Source organism: Paramisgurnus dabryanus, chromosome 10, assembly GCF_030506205.2.
Source record: "Paramisgurnus dabryanus chromosome 10, PD_genome_1.1, whole genome shotgun sequence".
NCBI classification, from domain to species: Eukaryota; Metazoa; Chordata; class Actinopteri; order Cypriniformes; family Cobitidae; genus Paramisgurnus; species Paramisgurnus dabryanus.
The window spans coordinates 8627217-8642574 of record NC_133346.1 but is presented as its reverse complement, the minus strand read 5'-3'; the positions used below and the strand labels follow the sequence as shown (position 1 = coordinate 8642574).

General features: G+C 37.6%; 3 protein-coding genes across 9 annotated transcripts; 1 reads left to right on the top strand and 2 right to left on the bottom strand.

Moving 5' to 3' along the window:
• Positions 1-128: 128 nt before the first annotated feature.
• On the bottom strand, positions 129-6612 carry smad9 (SMAD family member 9). Of its 7 annotated transcripts, XM_065260468.2 has the most exons (9): positions 6448-6612; positions 5543-5595; positions 5265-5326; positions 4724-5176; positions 3655-3912; positions 3461-3571; positions 2964-3185; positions 1916-2172; positions 129-478 (listed from the first exon to the last, which is right to left on the bottom strand). In XM_065260468.2, exons 4-9 carry the CDS (start codon positions 5133-5135, stop codon positions 335-337), a joined length of 1404 nt encoding a protein of 467 aa, XP_065116540.1. In that variant the 5' UTR covers positions 5136-5176; positions 5265-5326; positions 5543-5595; positions 6448-6612; the 3' UTR covers positions 129-334. The 7 variants fall into 7 exon arrangements, with proteins under 7 accessions (XP_065116540.1, XP_073672120.1, XP_065116533.1 ...); XM_073816019.1 differs by having other exon boundaries at positions 4724-5326; XM_065260461.2 differs by lacking the exon at positions 5543-5595.
• Positions 6613-8040: 1428 nt separating this feature from the next.
• Positions 8041-11632, bottom strand: alg5 (ALG5 dolichyl-phosphate beta-glucosyltransferase). Its single transcript, XM_065260510.2, has 10 exons — positions 11309-11632; positions 10912-11080; positions 10489-10535; positions 9833-9901; positions 9660-9752; positions 9232-9345; positions 8960-9019; positions 8729-8880; positions 8505-8590; positions 8041-8419 (listed from the first exon to the last, which is right to left on the bottom strand). The coding sequence occupies exons 1-10, from the start codon at positions 11372-11374 to the stop codon at positions 8304-8306; spliced, it is 972 nt and encodes a 323-aa protein (XP_065116582.1). The 5' UTR covers positions 11375-11632; the 3' UTR covers positions 8041-8303.
• Positions 11633-12014: 382 nt separating this feature from the next.
• On the top strand, positions 12015-15342 carry exosc8 (exosome component 8). Its single transcript, XM_065260509.2, has 11 exons — positions 12015-12126; positions 12289-12325; positions 12429-12492; positions 12602-12675; positions 12761-12806; positions 13128-13233; positions 13398-13443; positions 13851-13947; positions 14033-14153; positions 14649-14755; positions 15124-15342. Exons 1-11 carry the CDS (start codon positions 12110-12112, stop codon positions 15240-15242), a joined length of 834 nt encoding a protein of 277 aa, XP_065116581.1. The 5' UTR covers positions 12015-12109; the 3' UTR covers positions 15243-15342.
• Positions 15343-15358: the final 16 nt, after the last annotated feature.

Genomic DNA, 15358 nt, shown 5'->3' with positions numbered 1-15358 from the left:
TAATTTTTATTGTTAATATTGAAAGCTACTATTTATGTGTTTTTTGGTTTATTTTGTGAGTATACACACACACACATTTGTTGAATCATCTTTATTATTAATTTAAAAATGAGCAAAGCTGGAAGTGGTAAAGAGTGATCAAATAAAGTTTTTATTAAAACACTTATCCAACCACACAACTGTTTTAGACAGCTTATAACTGTACCTCCTGGCTAATCCTACATGTACCATAAACATCCACTGAATTAACAGATATTTTCACGAGACAGCATAATGTAGCTATAAAAGTCATTCCAAGTCCTCTTTATCCGTGGCCACGAATGCATCTAATGCATTATGACACAGAGGAAATAGGATTGTGTGGGGATCCCATTTGGGTCAGAACCTTGTCGAGCCATTGCAGTGGTCCGTGAAGGTGGATTTCTATCCAGCAGGGGGTGCTGGTGACATCCTGACGGTGATACTCTGCTCCCCAACCCTGAAAAACAAGATGATATAATTATTCATCCCAAGAATTCGTGCACTTGTAAGATTAGCAGGTGTGAATATATTATAATACAAACATAGTTCTGAAATCAGCAAGGATTTATATAATTGTGTCATGGAAAAGTAAGTGCACATAACCTGAAATTAAAGGGGTTGTATTGGAGAACAAACCTGTGAACATTTTCATTCCACTAGTGTGTGGATGTGTTGTGTATGCATAATAAAGTGGGGTGGGGGTTTATCCTAGTCCCAGACTAAGTTAATGCCTTAATTTGAAAACACCTTGCACTGACATATATTAGTGACATTGTTTTGTCTCAAGATGCACACCAGTATTGTTTTTTGTAAGGTTTGTTTGTAAAAACTACTTAAATGTCCTAATATAACTAAGGCCTTGTCCTGGATTAATCTAAACCCTGTTCGGGAAACCTCCCCTATGTGTCATATCAGCCTGAGTAAGTAACCAGAGAAGCGCAGTTAAGAGTTACGATGATCTGCAGTGTATTTTGGCAGCACAGCAAATATAAAACTGCAAGCCAAAGATTAAAATAACTACATAATACATTTACATAGCAACACACAGAAGATATTCTATTTAAATGTGATAACCCCCTTGGGACTGTGAATGATCTTCATGACCTTTCACCTGTATTCATACTCTACTTTCATACTATATGGTGAACTTCGCATCAAGCGCCCTCGAAAAAAGAAGTCACCGGCCGCCACTGTGACATAGGGGTCACATGATAATGAAAACATGGCAGGTGCAGTATTTCTGAAATGAATTTATATTGCACACACACATGCTATATAGTACAAACCGTTTTAACGATAAAGCAATAAGTACTTCATCTAATTCAGTACATATTGTTACAGTACACAATTTCGGAAATCTTGATAACAACGTATCTTTTAATATATTGTATGCTATAATTATCTTTAAAATAAACGGTTAAAATCTGGGTGTTGTAAAAGTTATCTCCACTCCATTGTTAGGGAAGGTTGTTGTGTGCGATCGCCTGCTTTGTGGTTTGTAAGTAAGGTGTTTGTAAGTAAGGTGACCATATGTGCCATTTTTCCCGGACACGTCCTGGCCAGGATTTCGGGTGCGTCTTTCGGAAGTCGTATTTGTCGACCGCATACGTCATAGAGGATTATTATTATTATTACAAAAAAGCAACCGTTACATTTTAAGGTAAGAAGGAAACTACGATTGTATGTCTTATGTTTTTAACTGAATGGCGTATGCGGTCAACAAATACGATTTCCGGAAGACACACCGAAATCCTGGCCAGGACGCGTCCGGGAAGAATGGCACGTATGGTCACCCTATTGGAAGGTTTTAAATGTTTTTTAGCACCACGTGTTCTGGGGCATTGCTAGATGGTATATGCAAAAACCTCATAGTCTATATCTATACAGTCTTTACCTTAACAAAACTCATCCTGATCGTACACATCTTGGTGAGCTCATACACCACCTCGAAGCCGTGATTTACTGACTGCGACAGGAGCTGCGCAAACAACTGATTGTTGAAGATCTTGAGGCTGCATCCACTCGGGATCTTGCAGACGGTGGTGGGATGGAAACCGTGCTGGTAGTTACAGTTCCGACTTTGTATGAAAATACTGCTGTCACTCAAACACTCTGCGTACACCTCCCCTCCGACATAATACAGGTGCACACCTGAAATAAAGTGTGAGAAAGTGAGTTAAATGTTGTTTAATTTGCTAAACCTTTTCTACATTAAAACTCCACAAAAAGTGTTAAAGGTATTGCGGAGGATTTATTTTTTCTCGGGTGGATCATCAAGACTATTGGTCCTCCTAGTTGTCAATCAGGAGTGTTGCGCAATTGCATTTTTTTTAAAAGTGGAGAAGGCGGCTCTTTTCTAAAATTCGAGAAAATCCTCCGCTACACCTTTAAAGGAAAACACCACCGTTTTTCAATATTTTATGTTCTAACTTAGACGAATTAATACATACCTATCTTTTTCATACCGATCCGGCCCAGAATCGTCTAAATTATTATAAAAGTGGCTTTTATGCACATGTGTTCAAAAGACCCAATCATAATATATACTGTATAAACACTGGAAATAATATGGTAAACTCCAGCAAGGCATAAGGCAAACCTTAATCAAATTCATCTCCTGAACTATCCTGATCGGATTATGCTCCCCCTTTTGGCCCTGCTCCCTACAGGATCTCTCACAGAGGTCTCGAACAGACCTCAAATTTGGCCTCTGCCCACCTCTCCCCAGCATGTGTACACATACCTCCCTGCCACTGTTGTAACCTATAGCAACACTTAATGTCTTTCCAACACTGGCAAAGAGACACCGACATCGCACCCTGAGAAAAGCCAACATTTGTGTTGACTCACTCTCTGGGTCTCTGCAGTGCAGCATTTATTGCCCAACAACACTAACTGGCGGTGTCTCGCCCAAAAATAAAACAATGAAATGTTAAACAAACCTTTGCCTATGTGTCTGCGGGTGTGTTCGATGGTGGAGTTTCGGTTGACGTTGGACAGTAATCCGAGACAGAATCGGTTCTTGTTGTTGGAAGGGTCCGTGAAGCCGTCCACGAGGATGCTTCTGTCGGAGGCGTGAAACGTCTCGCCCACCCGGTTGTTCAGTTCGTAATACGCCACTGAGCACCAGTACTCCGGTTCTTCATAACACACTGGCCTTAAATCTGACAAAGCAAAAACATATTAGTGTTATTGAGCAGCCACAGCAAGTCTACCTCATGAAACGTTCACAATCATTTTAACCCCAAAATCAAAATCTTTATAAATAAATGTTCCTATACTTCAATTGGTAGTGTACAGTGATGCATTAGCAACGAAAAGGCCAATGCTTTGATTCCTGGGTACACACATACTGATAAAATGTGTAAATTGTGTGCACTTAAAGTATATATATACTGCAAGGCAAGTATGTTAAGTCTGGCACTAGCAGGTGTCTTACCTCTATGTGCCGCAGACAGAATGAGTTTATTGGTGTTGGAGGTGTCTCCTGGTTTCACGTCTTCAGTAGATGTAGTCTCCATCATACTATAGGGTGGAGGAGGGGTCTCTGCTGTACATATATATATATAGTATATAGGTTAATGCACAGGATAATTTTGAATAATGGATACAAGATATGACTTTTTAATGCACCTGTGATTTGATATGGGCTTCCAGGTTCTGTCCCACTGCTTGGGGAGTTGGGGTAGCTGTGTGCGGTTGGAGACTGATTTAAAGAGTTAGAAGGGGATGAAGAAAAGGAGCTACAAGGAATCGGAGGGAATGAATCCGGGTAAGTGGCGTTCTGCGGCATCAGGGGTTCGTTGTGTATGGAAGCATTCCTGAACTTTGCCAACAAGCTGTGCTGTGGGTTGAACTCACTGTGACGTGGCACGAGAACTGGCGGCAGCACTGTGAACAACAAAGCATGGAACTTACAAATACAACTAAAAATACACAGAGGAACAAAATACAGGGTTCCCACACCTTGGCTAGCTTCAAATTCAAGGACCTTTCAAGGACTTTCCAGGTCCAATACCATCAAATTCAAGGACTAAATGTGGGGACACATTTCAAGTAAAAGCAAGGTTACATTGTGTTACCTTTTGAGATACATTGTTACAGTTCCCTTTTGAGGGAACTCGCGCTGCGTCACTGCGGTGACACTTTGGTGACGCGTCCAGTGGTATGTGGGTCTGAATGTGTGTATCAAATTCAACCAATGGTGAGGCTTAATGACTAAAACAGGGTGCAGAAAGTATATCGCTATCTGAAATATTGCCAAAGACGGCGTTACAGGGACGCAGGAAGTATGGCAAGGCAGACGCAGCGTCTCGTTCCCTTCTCAGGGAACAACAGTTACACACATAACCCAAGACGTTTTCATGTGTCAAACACAACTATAAAAAAGCATTTTGATATGAACCAACATTTTGATATAGAAGATATAAGCATTTAAAGCGAACAGTTTAGCACGTGCGCTTTAAAAGTCTAGAATTTGTATGATATTATCCTACACTACACTTCAGGGAATAATATTGATTTTTTTTCCACAAAACTCTTGCATAAAATAGATTCAAGCACTTTCAATGACCTGTATCTATGTATGTATATTTTCAATAACTTCTCAGGGCTTTGAATCCCCCCCAGATTCACAAACTTTCAAGGATTTCAAGGACCCGTGTGATCCCTGAAAATAAGAGATTTAGTAACGTATTTATACCTGGTGTCTCCACACGTCTGTAATGATACGGGTTGATGCAGATCTCCTTCTGTTTGGAGCCGAAAGGAAACTCGCAACTGTCCAGTGCTTTGAGCTCATGGTGGGATTGAAGATCCGGCCAGCGCCACACTCTACAGTAGATGACGTGCGGCAGACCTTTACGATGGGACACCTGGAGCCTTCCGTCCAGGGAACGAGGAATGGTAACGCACTTGCTGGGCTGGCCGGGACAGCTCAGAGCCTTTTCCAGGTCTTCCATGGCCCCCTTTTTCTTCTTAAGCTTCTTCACGAGAGAATCGACGGCCTTTTCTGCCCACTTTTCTTCTTCATCTCCTTGTTTCCATCCTAGTAGCCTCTTCACAGCTGGACTGGTGAATGAGAACAGGGATGTGATGGATGTACTGGAGTGCATCGTGGGACAGGGTGACACTTAGGACTGGATCCGTCTCGAAGCTTGGGGCACACAAAGGAGATCTGTTCAAATCACTTCCACCATGAAAAAAAGAGTCCCAGTTTATTTCTTTAAAGCCAAGATACAGACGTGCTTAGAAAGTAAGACTGGGATTTCTTCATCAAGCGTCAACAGAACAGATAAGCTGGTTCCTGTGAAAAAAAAAAAAAATGCATTACAGACTTTCATTATCAGACAGAAATAGTGTTGATCCTATATAAAAAAAAACACAGGAGCGCTATTTGAATTCAACAGAAGCATTATTTGAAGACAATTAAGCACATTTTGCCATTAAAAAAAAAAAAAACAGGATTTATTTACTTATTGTGGCTGACAACAGGTCATACTGTATTCTCACTGCATCTCACCTATTCTTCCTATCCTTTTCCTGTCAAAGCTTTGTGGTGCAGAAAGCGATCCGCTGAAAATCAATGCAGTTTGGGAATCTGAAACCAGAGTCACCTGATTCCATCTTTGACCGGACAGGGCAAATAACTGTTTCTGAAACTATCGCTTATGATAACAGAGGTGTTAATACATCCCAAAATGAATCAAATTAGTTCATTTAAACTATATAAAATAAAGGGAGGTTTAATTTTTAAATAAGCACATGCATGCAGATCTATGGAGGGTCTGCTCTGTTCTCAAAGGCTGCGTGCCCTGATGAAGCTGACTGGCGTCTGTGAGTCTGAGTGCTGAGATAGACTTAATCACCTCACTCCCACGCTTACACTTTACTATACTCTCCTTTGTTTTTATTTTGCTTTAGAATTAAAATAATACATGTAGCCTTTATAAAAAAAATATATATAAATATATCATTAACATACAGCTGCCACAATATATTACTGAATTAAGTGAGTAGCATCACTACCTTGCGGCGCTTCGCAGGATGTTGCGCCGCTGTCCGATCGTGGTATGACATTAAGTACCGCGAGAGCGACTCAAAAGCACAGCTTTCGAACCGCTCTCGCGGTACTTTGATGTCACAGCTGATATTTCTGCGCAGTGTATGAAGTCAAACACACCTATTTTCTTTGTTTACACCGCCTCCCACAATTTATGCACTAAGTCGTTATGCAAGAAGCAACAAGTTTAAATGTACAAAACAAAAAATAAAGTGTGTAAAGTCGGAATTGAAGCACATACAGACACTTGACACAAGCGAGTCTTTTCATCAGTTATTAAACTTTCATTCTTTAAAGTTCTAAATAAATAAATACAATACAATTATTTTATGGTTCAAGTATAAGAACTAGTCTTTCTTTCTTACCTTTTTGCGTGACGAGTCTGATAATAACCCAGCAGTCAGATAATTCCGCGTGCGCTCTATCTGGCGCGCTCCTGCCTGATTGGAGGTGCGCAGCGCGTGTGTTTTGGACGGAGCCCGCGACGCTCCGGCAGCAAAGAGCCGCGGCGTCAGCCTGACTGGAGCCTCAGCGCCTCAGTGCGGAATTCATCCGCAGCCCTGCTGGAACCCTACCAGCTCGTCAGACAGACACACACAGGGGATCTTCACCGTCCTGACACTCATTCACAGGCCTGAAACCTGCCCGCAGTGCTTTACTTTTAACTGTTTTAGGATCAGATTATTGTTTTTAAAGTGCGTCTTTTTGAGTTTGTCGGGTAAAATTGAAAATTCTTGTGTCCATACAAGTTTAGATAAGATGATATAATTTATTAAAGGCATCATCACTTACGATTTGATTAGACACGTACTGTAATAACAAATGGTTGCTTATCTGCGTATTTAATGTTAATTTCCAAGATACAGTCTAATCCATTAATCAATTTACTATAGTATATTCCCTATAATATAGCCCAATTAACAAAGTTGAGCAATTATTGTTATTATATAATATTGTACAGTATACTACAATTTGATGCAGCTTACTATAGTAAATACGAATGTATTTTACAGTATTTTGCATATGGGTTAGAAGCCCAGGTGTTCAATTAGAAGAGTTTCCATACTCCTTTCTAAATATAACCCGCTTGTTATATTGTTAAATCAAATATAGACACCAGGTATATTTAAAGGAGGCTGACTGTAAAACAGCCATAGTAAAACTCAAAAAGTGTAAGATTGGCCGCGAGCCAAAGGCTTTTATTGATGGATCTATTTCCCCTGCGCTCCTCCGAGCGGATGGATACATTTCGATTGCGCGAGTGCCCTGACTTGTCCAGTTAATGACGCAAGCCAGGATGGCGACAGAGAGTCTAGAAGTTTGACATTTTCACAGTTTACAACAACTGCAGGGGAACGTAACAATACTCCCAATAATGACAGCCCGCATATTTAGGGCGCTCTTTGATCAAACGAGCTTGGCGGGGGAATGCTTTCCAATAACAAAAACTAACTTATACGATCAAGGTGTACAGGCTCATATAAATTATTAACGGGACTCAGTAGTTATGTCTCAAATGGAGAAAATTCAATATAGATGTTTAAAGTCAATTATATTAAAAATAGCATCAATAATGAACCCTGTTAAGACTGGTAAACAAGATGACCGAGTTGAATGAGATAAAATGCCTTCCTGGAAGAGAGCTGGAGGTCAAACATGGTCCTCTTTCCACCCAATGAGTAAACCACATTAAAGCCAGGACTACATGCCAGACCATAAACCATACACTTTTAGTGAATTATGTTTTTAAACCACAAATATGGGTGTGTTTTCTAAAAGGTTATTTATAAAAAAAATAATTATAATACATCAAGTGTAAATGCTGAACACAAATTCAATTTCTAGCTTTTACTACAATTTGCTCTTTTGAAAGCTTTTCTTTAATTTTGATTAAATAAAAAAGCAACATTTGTCAAGAGATCTGTTTTCATACTACATTAAAAAATTCAAAAAAGCCATTTCAAATATTAACTTTTATTACTTGGTCATTTATAAGAACCATTTGCCCTTTTCAAATCAAAACCTGACATAAAAAACATCATGACATAAAAAATACACTTACGACCCCCTTATGTGGTCACTGCACAGTCAGTAATAATAATAAAATGTTGACGCTGATTGCACACATTTCATTTGTGGCAAAGGACTGTATGTTCAAAATCTGCCCTCACAAGCCACATTCAGCTCATAAACACTAAACAGCACACGAGCAGTAACAGGACTACTGGGTTTTTCGGTCAGACCCCAGTTTCCAGGCACCGGTGAGATAACGCAGCCTGATAAAGATGAGATCCCTTCCCATCTGCAGCCAACTCCAAAACGGCACCAGCTTTGACCCTAAAGTTGGAATAAAATAAGCATTCATTACCTCATAGTGGAACTAACCTATATTTGCATTTCTATTGGTAGTGACAGCACAAACCTTCAATCTCTGTCCAGTTAACGGCCACTTCTGCTATTGGGATTTTAAAACACTGAGCGATATACAAGAGTTCAACATCAAATGCCCTGCAAAAAAAAACAAAATGCATTATGTGCCATTCATATACATAGACATGCATATTAATATGTGATGCTGTGTTTACATTAGCACTAAGGCCAAGTTTATGCTGTATTTTTCATCATTTGACATTTAATCTTCCTCACCAGCGTTCCACGTGCAGGCTGGAGAAGGTTTTTAAGGCTGCTTCACGGGTGAAGAGCTTAAAACCGCACTGTGTGTCTTTAATGCCCCTCACACAAAAGAACCACACCAGGAAATGGAATCCATACATCAGGAACGTCCGGAACATAGAGCGCTGTTACAAATACAAAAAGATCCTGTAAACGTTTATTTAAGGTAAATTCTGACTTGAAATAATGAGAAATATTGTGTACTTCAGCCACTGATTCTTTTTCCAGGTGAGCTCTGGATCCACAGGAGATCGCCATGTTCTCCTGCATGGAAACATGAGTACATTTTCAGATACAGTGAGATCTCACGGCCAATGGAAAGGTCTGTTGGCTTTGGCATGCTGTAATCGGATCACCCTATCTTCTGGCTAACATTCAATTCAGTCAGTTGTGTATTCTGATATTTATAGCATGCCGAACTGAAATTTTCCAATATGCTGCTCGTCCGTTTTGGTCTACAAAAAGTGGTGACTCACAGGCTTGGGGCTGATGCTTTGAAGACTGGCTTCCACTTTTTCAAGGTCGGCAAACTTGGTGGCTCCATCCGCGTCGGCCATAAGAATCAGGCGTCCGCGGCAGCTTAGAACTCCCTGAGGAGAATATCAAGTGCAAGACAATGTGATACATCATGCAAAAATATTTATCAATTTATTTTAGCCATTATTGATCTTGTTTACATTTCCAACTAAGCAAGGATACTTCTACAATTTATGTATACTGAACAAGCACGATTTAAGAAAAAATTATGATTTTGGGACTTTTTTGTGCCTTTATTTAGACAGCATAGTGGACAGGAGTAGACAGGATGGAATTGGTTCGGTGGATATAGTGGAGCGGGTTCGAACCTGGGTCTTTGTGGTACAAGCAGGATTTTTATCAGAAACTAGTTTTTTGTCATTTTTACCATTCTTACTGCACCGCCTTTTCCACGGTTCTTTACAAACGTCAACACTCGCACTTTTTCTGCTCCGTACTTCCTTGTGTATCCCATGGCAACCTAAGAATTCAAAAAAAGCATTTAGTTAACAGCTAAGTATTTGATAAGGTTAAGGTTTAAAACACAATTAGATATTTTACCTCTGTAGTTTTATCTTTGCTGCCATCATCTACTACAATAACCTCATAGGTGAATGATGGATTTTTCTTCTGAAAAAAGAAACAAACAGATTTAGCTTTGGCAGAACAGATTTTAGCTACAACACTGCCACCTAGTGGTGAAAAATGTGCACTGCTGTGATAAACATGATTTATAATGGTACTAAACAACTAAAACTAAAACAAACCTTTGCAGAAGCATCCAAAAGCTTTATTTATAGAGCAGTCAAACAATCAATCGCGATTAATTGCATACAAAATAAAAGTTTGCATAATATATGTGTGTGTGATTATGATGTATATATAAATACACACAAATACATGTAAAAATTTAAGAATTTTTTATTATATATATTTTTTTTATTTATTTATATATAATATAAAATATAAAAAATTAATATATATTTACATGTAATTGTTTCTTAAATATCTACATGAATGTGTGTGTATTTATATAAACATAATAATTACACACAGTACACACACATACAGTATATACACACACAAACTTTTATATTGTAAACAATTAATCGTGATTAATCGTTTGACAGACCTATTTATTTACTTCAACCAAATATAAGAATAATAAGAAACACCAGCCTGCAATTTTTCATTAATTATGGAAGATAATACTGCACCTGTCTTTTCTCCAGGTATTCCATAGCTTCATCCATCATGACAGGCACTGTGATAAAACAGACATATGGTAACAAGTAAAATCCTTACAGTAGATTGGATCCAGTTAAGCACAATTTTAAGTTAAGTAAAACACAATTAAGGATAAAACAAACCTACAAGAATAACACAAGAATCAAATAACAGCTTGTAAATGAAGGCTTACACAGGGGAATGCATAATTGCTCAGTCAATATTAAAGATATCAAGGTTACATTTTCACAAAATGTTCTTTACATTATGCAATAATTTTTCGAAGCAACAGTAAATCACAAAAAATTACTTTCTTCAAAGACTGGGTTACATATACTGTGTTGTATTTAAACTACATACATTATGTGAGTTTATAATTAATGGACAGTGATGGGGATGTCAGAACAACTCACATCTGAGTTCCTCGTTGTATGAAGGTACCACCACAGACAGCTCCAGTGAGTGAGGGTCTAACAGACTGGGGAATGACTCCTTTTTGCCCCCCGCAGTAAAGAAATATTTCTCCTTCTCATGTCGAGTATGATCTACCATCTTGGCAGTGACATGAGCAATTACAACAACCTACAGACAAGAACAGACAGGAAGTCACTGATCTGATTTATGAGTAAAGCTCACAAATAGTGAGAACACATACCGTAACAACAATATTATTATTAACAAAAACTAAACATTTCAAAACAGACAGTTTTATTTAAACAACAAGAACACATAAACCAGCCATATAAGCTTAATCAATAAATAACAGTTATTATAAATTAAAAGTCCATAACAAATAAAACTCAATTTTACCACAAATATGGCGATGAGGGCCAGGAACAGCACACACTGTAACAATTCACATATACAGCAATCCATTCTTCATATCCCAGTCAACAGAGCACTGCAGGGAAGCTGTCACCAATTTGTGGTTAAACTGTGCTGTTCTCTCAAACAAAAACAAGCCTCAAAAATTAACCGGCCTCTGACTTCATAAAGTGGAACAGATATGAATGGGTGTCGTCTTGAATTACGGGGAAAAACATTAAATCTTCATTGTCCAACTTTACTTCAAGTCACAGAAACACCTATGCGGAAGTCGCAGTCACAAACCACATCATCACAGCGGGCAAAGAGAGCGCGCGCTCCGCATAGCGTTTCATTAGCAACAGCGCTAGCGCCATCCAGTGGAGCGGAGGACCGCGTTTATAAAAGACGCTTTAAGGAAAGTCTCCGCACTTGACGGCCGTATTTGCAACGCCGTCGGGCAGCTTTTTAATCAAGTACAAACCTAATTGAAAGGCGGAAGACAGATATATCGAAACAGCAAGCTAGTCACAACAAACAACGTATTCCCAAAAGACGTTAATTTTTTTTTAAATTGTGCTACTTTCCAAGTACTGCGCATGCGCAAAAGTTTGATGAACTCTAAACAAGTCCCTCCCCCAGCGAATATTTAGTATTTATTGATTGATGATTGGCTTTTTTACTGGAAGGCGGGACTTCCTAACCGCCACCTCTTTGAGGGTTGCACATTTTCCCTTCATAGTATTATCATTGCGGCATCTTGTAAATATCCACAGTCTTTGTTTTCACGTGGTGTCACTAAACATCATGGCGGCTGGTTTCAAGTAAGTAAATCACTAGACAGCATGACTTACATGTGTGGACTGAATACACTTGCAGCGAACAAGAATATGTTTTATCCTAATTACAAAACGCACCAGATTCTTTTACTAAGGATGTTGACATAATGTAATGTAATGATATAATCAAGTAATATATTTTTCCAGAACCGCAGAGCCACTTGAATATCACAGGAGCTTTTTGGTGAGTGGATCAGTATTTTATTTATTTAAAGTCACTCGTGGCTGTGAAGTAGAATGAACTGTTATAATTGGAAGCTGAATTAGCCGCATCTGATGTTTAACAGAAAGAAAACTGTCGTTCAGATGGAAGGGATTTGGGAGAGTTTAGACCCACAACGTTAAACATTAGTAAGTAATATCCACAGATTTATAGCATCACATATTAAAAATCAGATGTATTACTAAACGACTGAAAACGTAAAGATGATAACGTATCGTTTGTTTAATGTTCTTCAAGACTCCATAAATACTGCAGATGGATCAGCAATGGTTAAAATAGGAAACACGACGGTGATGTGCGGGATTAAAGCTGTAAGTATTCGTTATTTTCATTTTCCAAGTCTGTTTTATAAACTTACATTCAGTGTGAAAGTTACAACACTTTTTGTATTGACAGGAATTAGCAATGCCCTCTTCTGATTCTCCAAATAAAGGATATATAGGTAACACTTACGGCACGTTCTTATTTACTGAACGTTACATTACAGATCATTTATATCAATAAATTATGCTTTAAATTGGGGCATTTTGTAATGTTCCTGAGGCACTACTCTGCAATTGAAAAATAATAAATAAAAAGTGTCTGTAATTTTTGGCAATAATGTAAGCATTAATAAAATTAAAGAAAATAAAAAAATCGAATTATTGTATACAAAACATCCCGTATGTTGATATATTTAATGTATATTTCATGTCATTTGTCTATTAAGGAGCTTTGATGCAGTTTACATTTTATTAATAAACTTTGCTTTCTGGTGTTTTAGTCCCAAATGTAGATCTGCCACCTCTGTGCTCATCTAAATTCAGACCTGGGCCACCAGGGGAACAAGCTCAGGCCGCCAGTCAGTTTATGGCTGATGTCATTGAGAGGTACAAGTCAACACTCATCTCTGTAGATAAATGCAATGCTAGATTCATAACTGAGAATAAAAAAAAGAGTTTTAAACATTTTTATTAAGTCAAAACCCCCTACCGAGTAATTGTGTACTTTATGAAATATTTTGGTATTTAATATTAATTTTTCTATCCTACAGTTCAGATTTAATAAACATGGAGGAATTGTGCATTGAAAAAGGAAAGGTAGGTTTATTGGAAAAAAAACAGGCTGTATACTACAAGGATAAAATGAAAATTCTGTCATTTTCTCACCCTCATTTTGTTACAAACCTATATAAAATTAGTTTTGATAAACACGAAGGAAGATATTTTAAATATTGTTAGTCACCAAACCAACCATGAGGCCCATTAACTTCCATAGTATACTTTTGTGCTACTATGGAAGTGAATAGGGCTCATGATCGGTTTAGTTACAGACATTACTTAAAATATCTTCCTTCATGTTCATCAGAACAAAAAAATGTTTACAGGTTTGTAACAACATGAGAGTGAGAAAACGATGACAAAATTTTCATTTTTGGGTGAACCATCACTTCAACGTCCGCTCACGGTCTCCAAATCCAATAACACACTTTATTCTTTTTTTTCAGCTTTGTTGGGTGTTGTATTGTGATATAATGTGTTTGGATTATGATGGGAACTTACTTGACAGCTGCATTATAGCTCTGCTGGCAGCTTTAAAGAACGGTGAGCGTTTCTTCTGAATTTATATATCAGTTCTTCATTTCACCACACCTCTGTTGTTCTGAATAATGCTGATCATATATTTCAGCAAAACTCCCTGAAGTCACGATAAACAAAGAGACAGATTTAGCGGAAGTTGACATCCAGACAAAGAAACATTTGAAGATCAACCGGCACCCTTTTGGCTCATCGTTTGCAGTTTTTGACGAGTAAAACTTTGTTTGCTCTTTGTTAAATAGCCAGTCATTTTTTATGAATACTATACACTGCAAAAAATGATTTTTTCAAGAAAAAAATGATTTTGTTTTCAGTAAAAATATAAAAAAAATCTTAAATTAAGATGCAAAACGACCCAAGAAAATAAGTCTAGTTTTTAGATTTAAGTGATTTTGTGCATAAAACACGCAAAAAAAAAAAATTCTTGAATTTTTCTTGAACTAAGTTTTGTTTACCCCATTGGCAGAATTTTTTGCATTTGATATTTTTGGTCTAAAAACTAGACTTATTTTCTTGGGTCGTTTTGATCATCAAGAAAAAGCATCTTATTTTAAGAATTTTTTGATATTTTAAATGAAATCAAGACAAAAATACTAAGAATTTGTTTTTTTTTTTTAATAATTTTTTGCAGTGTATGTTTTTCTGTCAAACAAAATAAGTTTTTTTTTTTTTGTAAATTCACTAAGCACTTTTTTTTCTTCGAGCAGTACTATCAGTATAGTAGACCCTACAGCCGAAGAGGAAAACTTGTCTACAGCGTTATTGACTGTAGTAACAGATGAAGAGGATCGACTGTGTGCCATTCACAAACCAGGTGAGATGGGGATCGCTTTAAAAATATTAGGTTGACCAAGAATATCTTAGCACCTGTTGTCTACCATGTTGTGTTTTTTTTTGTATAAGTCTGTAAAAGTTTAAATATAATTTTAAATGATTTTTACATAAGGACTAGGGTTGCAAAAGTCTTGGAATTTTGAAAATATTTGTGGAAATTGCACAGGAATATATTGGAATTGCAGTACCTGGATGAACATCAGTGAGATTGTATGTGATTTGTATAAATAGCAAAAATTCCTTTAATTTTCCAATTTGGAATATTTTCAAAATTTCTAAGCTTTGCAAACCTACAAGGTACCTAGAGAGGACAAACAATAAAACATGTTTAATTTTGTTTTGTTTCAGGTGGGACTTCTTTATCAGCTGAAAAACTGCAGCACTGCATAAATCGCGCCGTAACCAGAAACAAAGAAATCGTCAAACTGCTGGACAAAGTGACCGAGATCGTAAAGACGTCCAAATAAACACACCAAGACGTTTTTTATCTAAAAGCTGTATTTTTCACTGTCAATATATACTTTCTTTTATCACAATAAAACTGCCGACAAAGACCATTTACAAAAATTCTGCCTCGGTGAAA

Bases quoted from the DNA above. Each gene is read 5' to 3' on its own strand.
- smad9 (XM_073816019.1), bottom strand. From the start codon at position 5,135: ATGCACTCCAGTACATCCATCACATCCCTGTTCTCATTCACCAGTCCA. The intron at 3,913-4,723 runs GTATAAATACGT...TGTTGTTCACAG, and splicing joins CAGACGTGTGGAGACACCAG to TGCTGCCGCCAGTTCTCGTG. The intron at 2,173-2,963 runs GTTTGTTTAACA...ACTTTATTTCAG, and splicing joins CCGCAGACACATAGGCAAAG to GTGTGCACCTGTATTATGTC.
- alg5 (XM_065260510.2), bottom strand. From the start codon at position 11,374: ATGGATTGCTGTATATGTGAATTGTTACAGTGTGTGCTGTTCCTGGCC. The intron at 9,346-9,659 runs GTAAAAATGACA...TATTCTCCTCAG, and splicing joins AAGGCGGTGCAGTAAGAATG to GGAGTTCTAAGCTGCCGCGG. The intron at 8,420-8,504 runs GTTTGTGCTGTC...TTCCAACTTTAG, and splicing joins TAACTGGACAGAGATTGAAG to GGTCAAAGCTGGTGCCGTTT.
- exosc8 (XM_065260509.2), top strand. The intron at 12,676-12,760 runs GTAAGTATTCGT...TTGTATTGACAG, and splicing joins TGATGTGCGGGATTAAAGCT to GAATTAGCAATGCCCTCTTC. The intron at 13,948-14,032 runs GTGAGCGTTTCT...CATATATTTCAG, and splicing joins GCTGGCAGCTTTAAAGAACG to CAAAACTCCCTGAAGTCACG.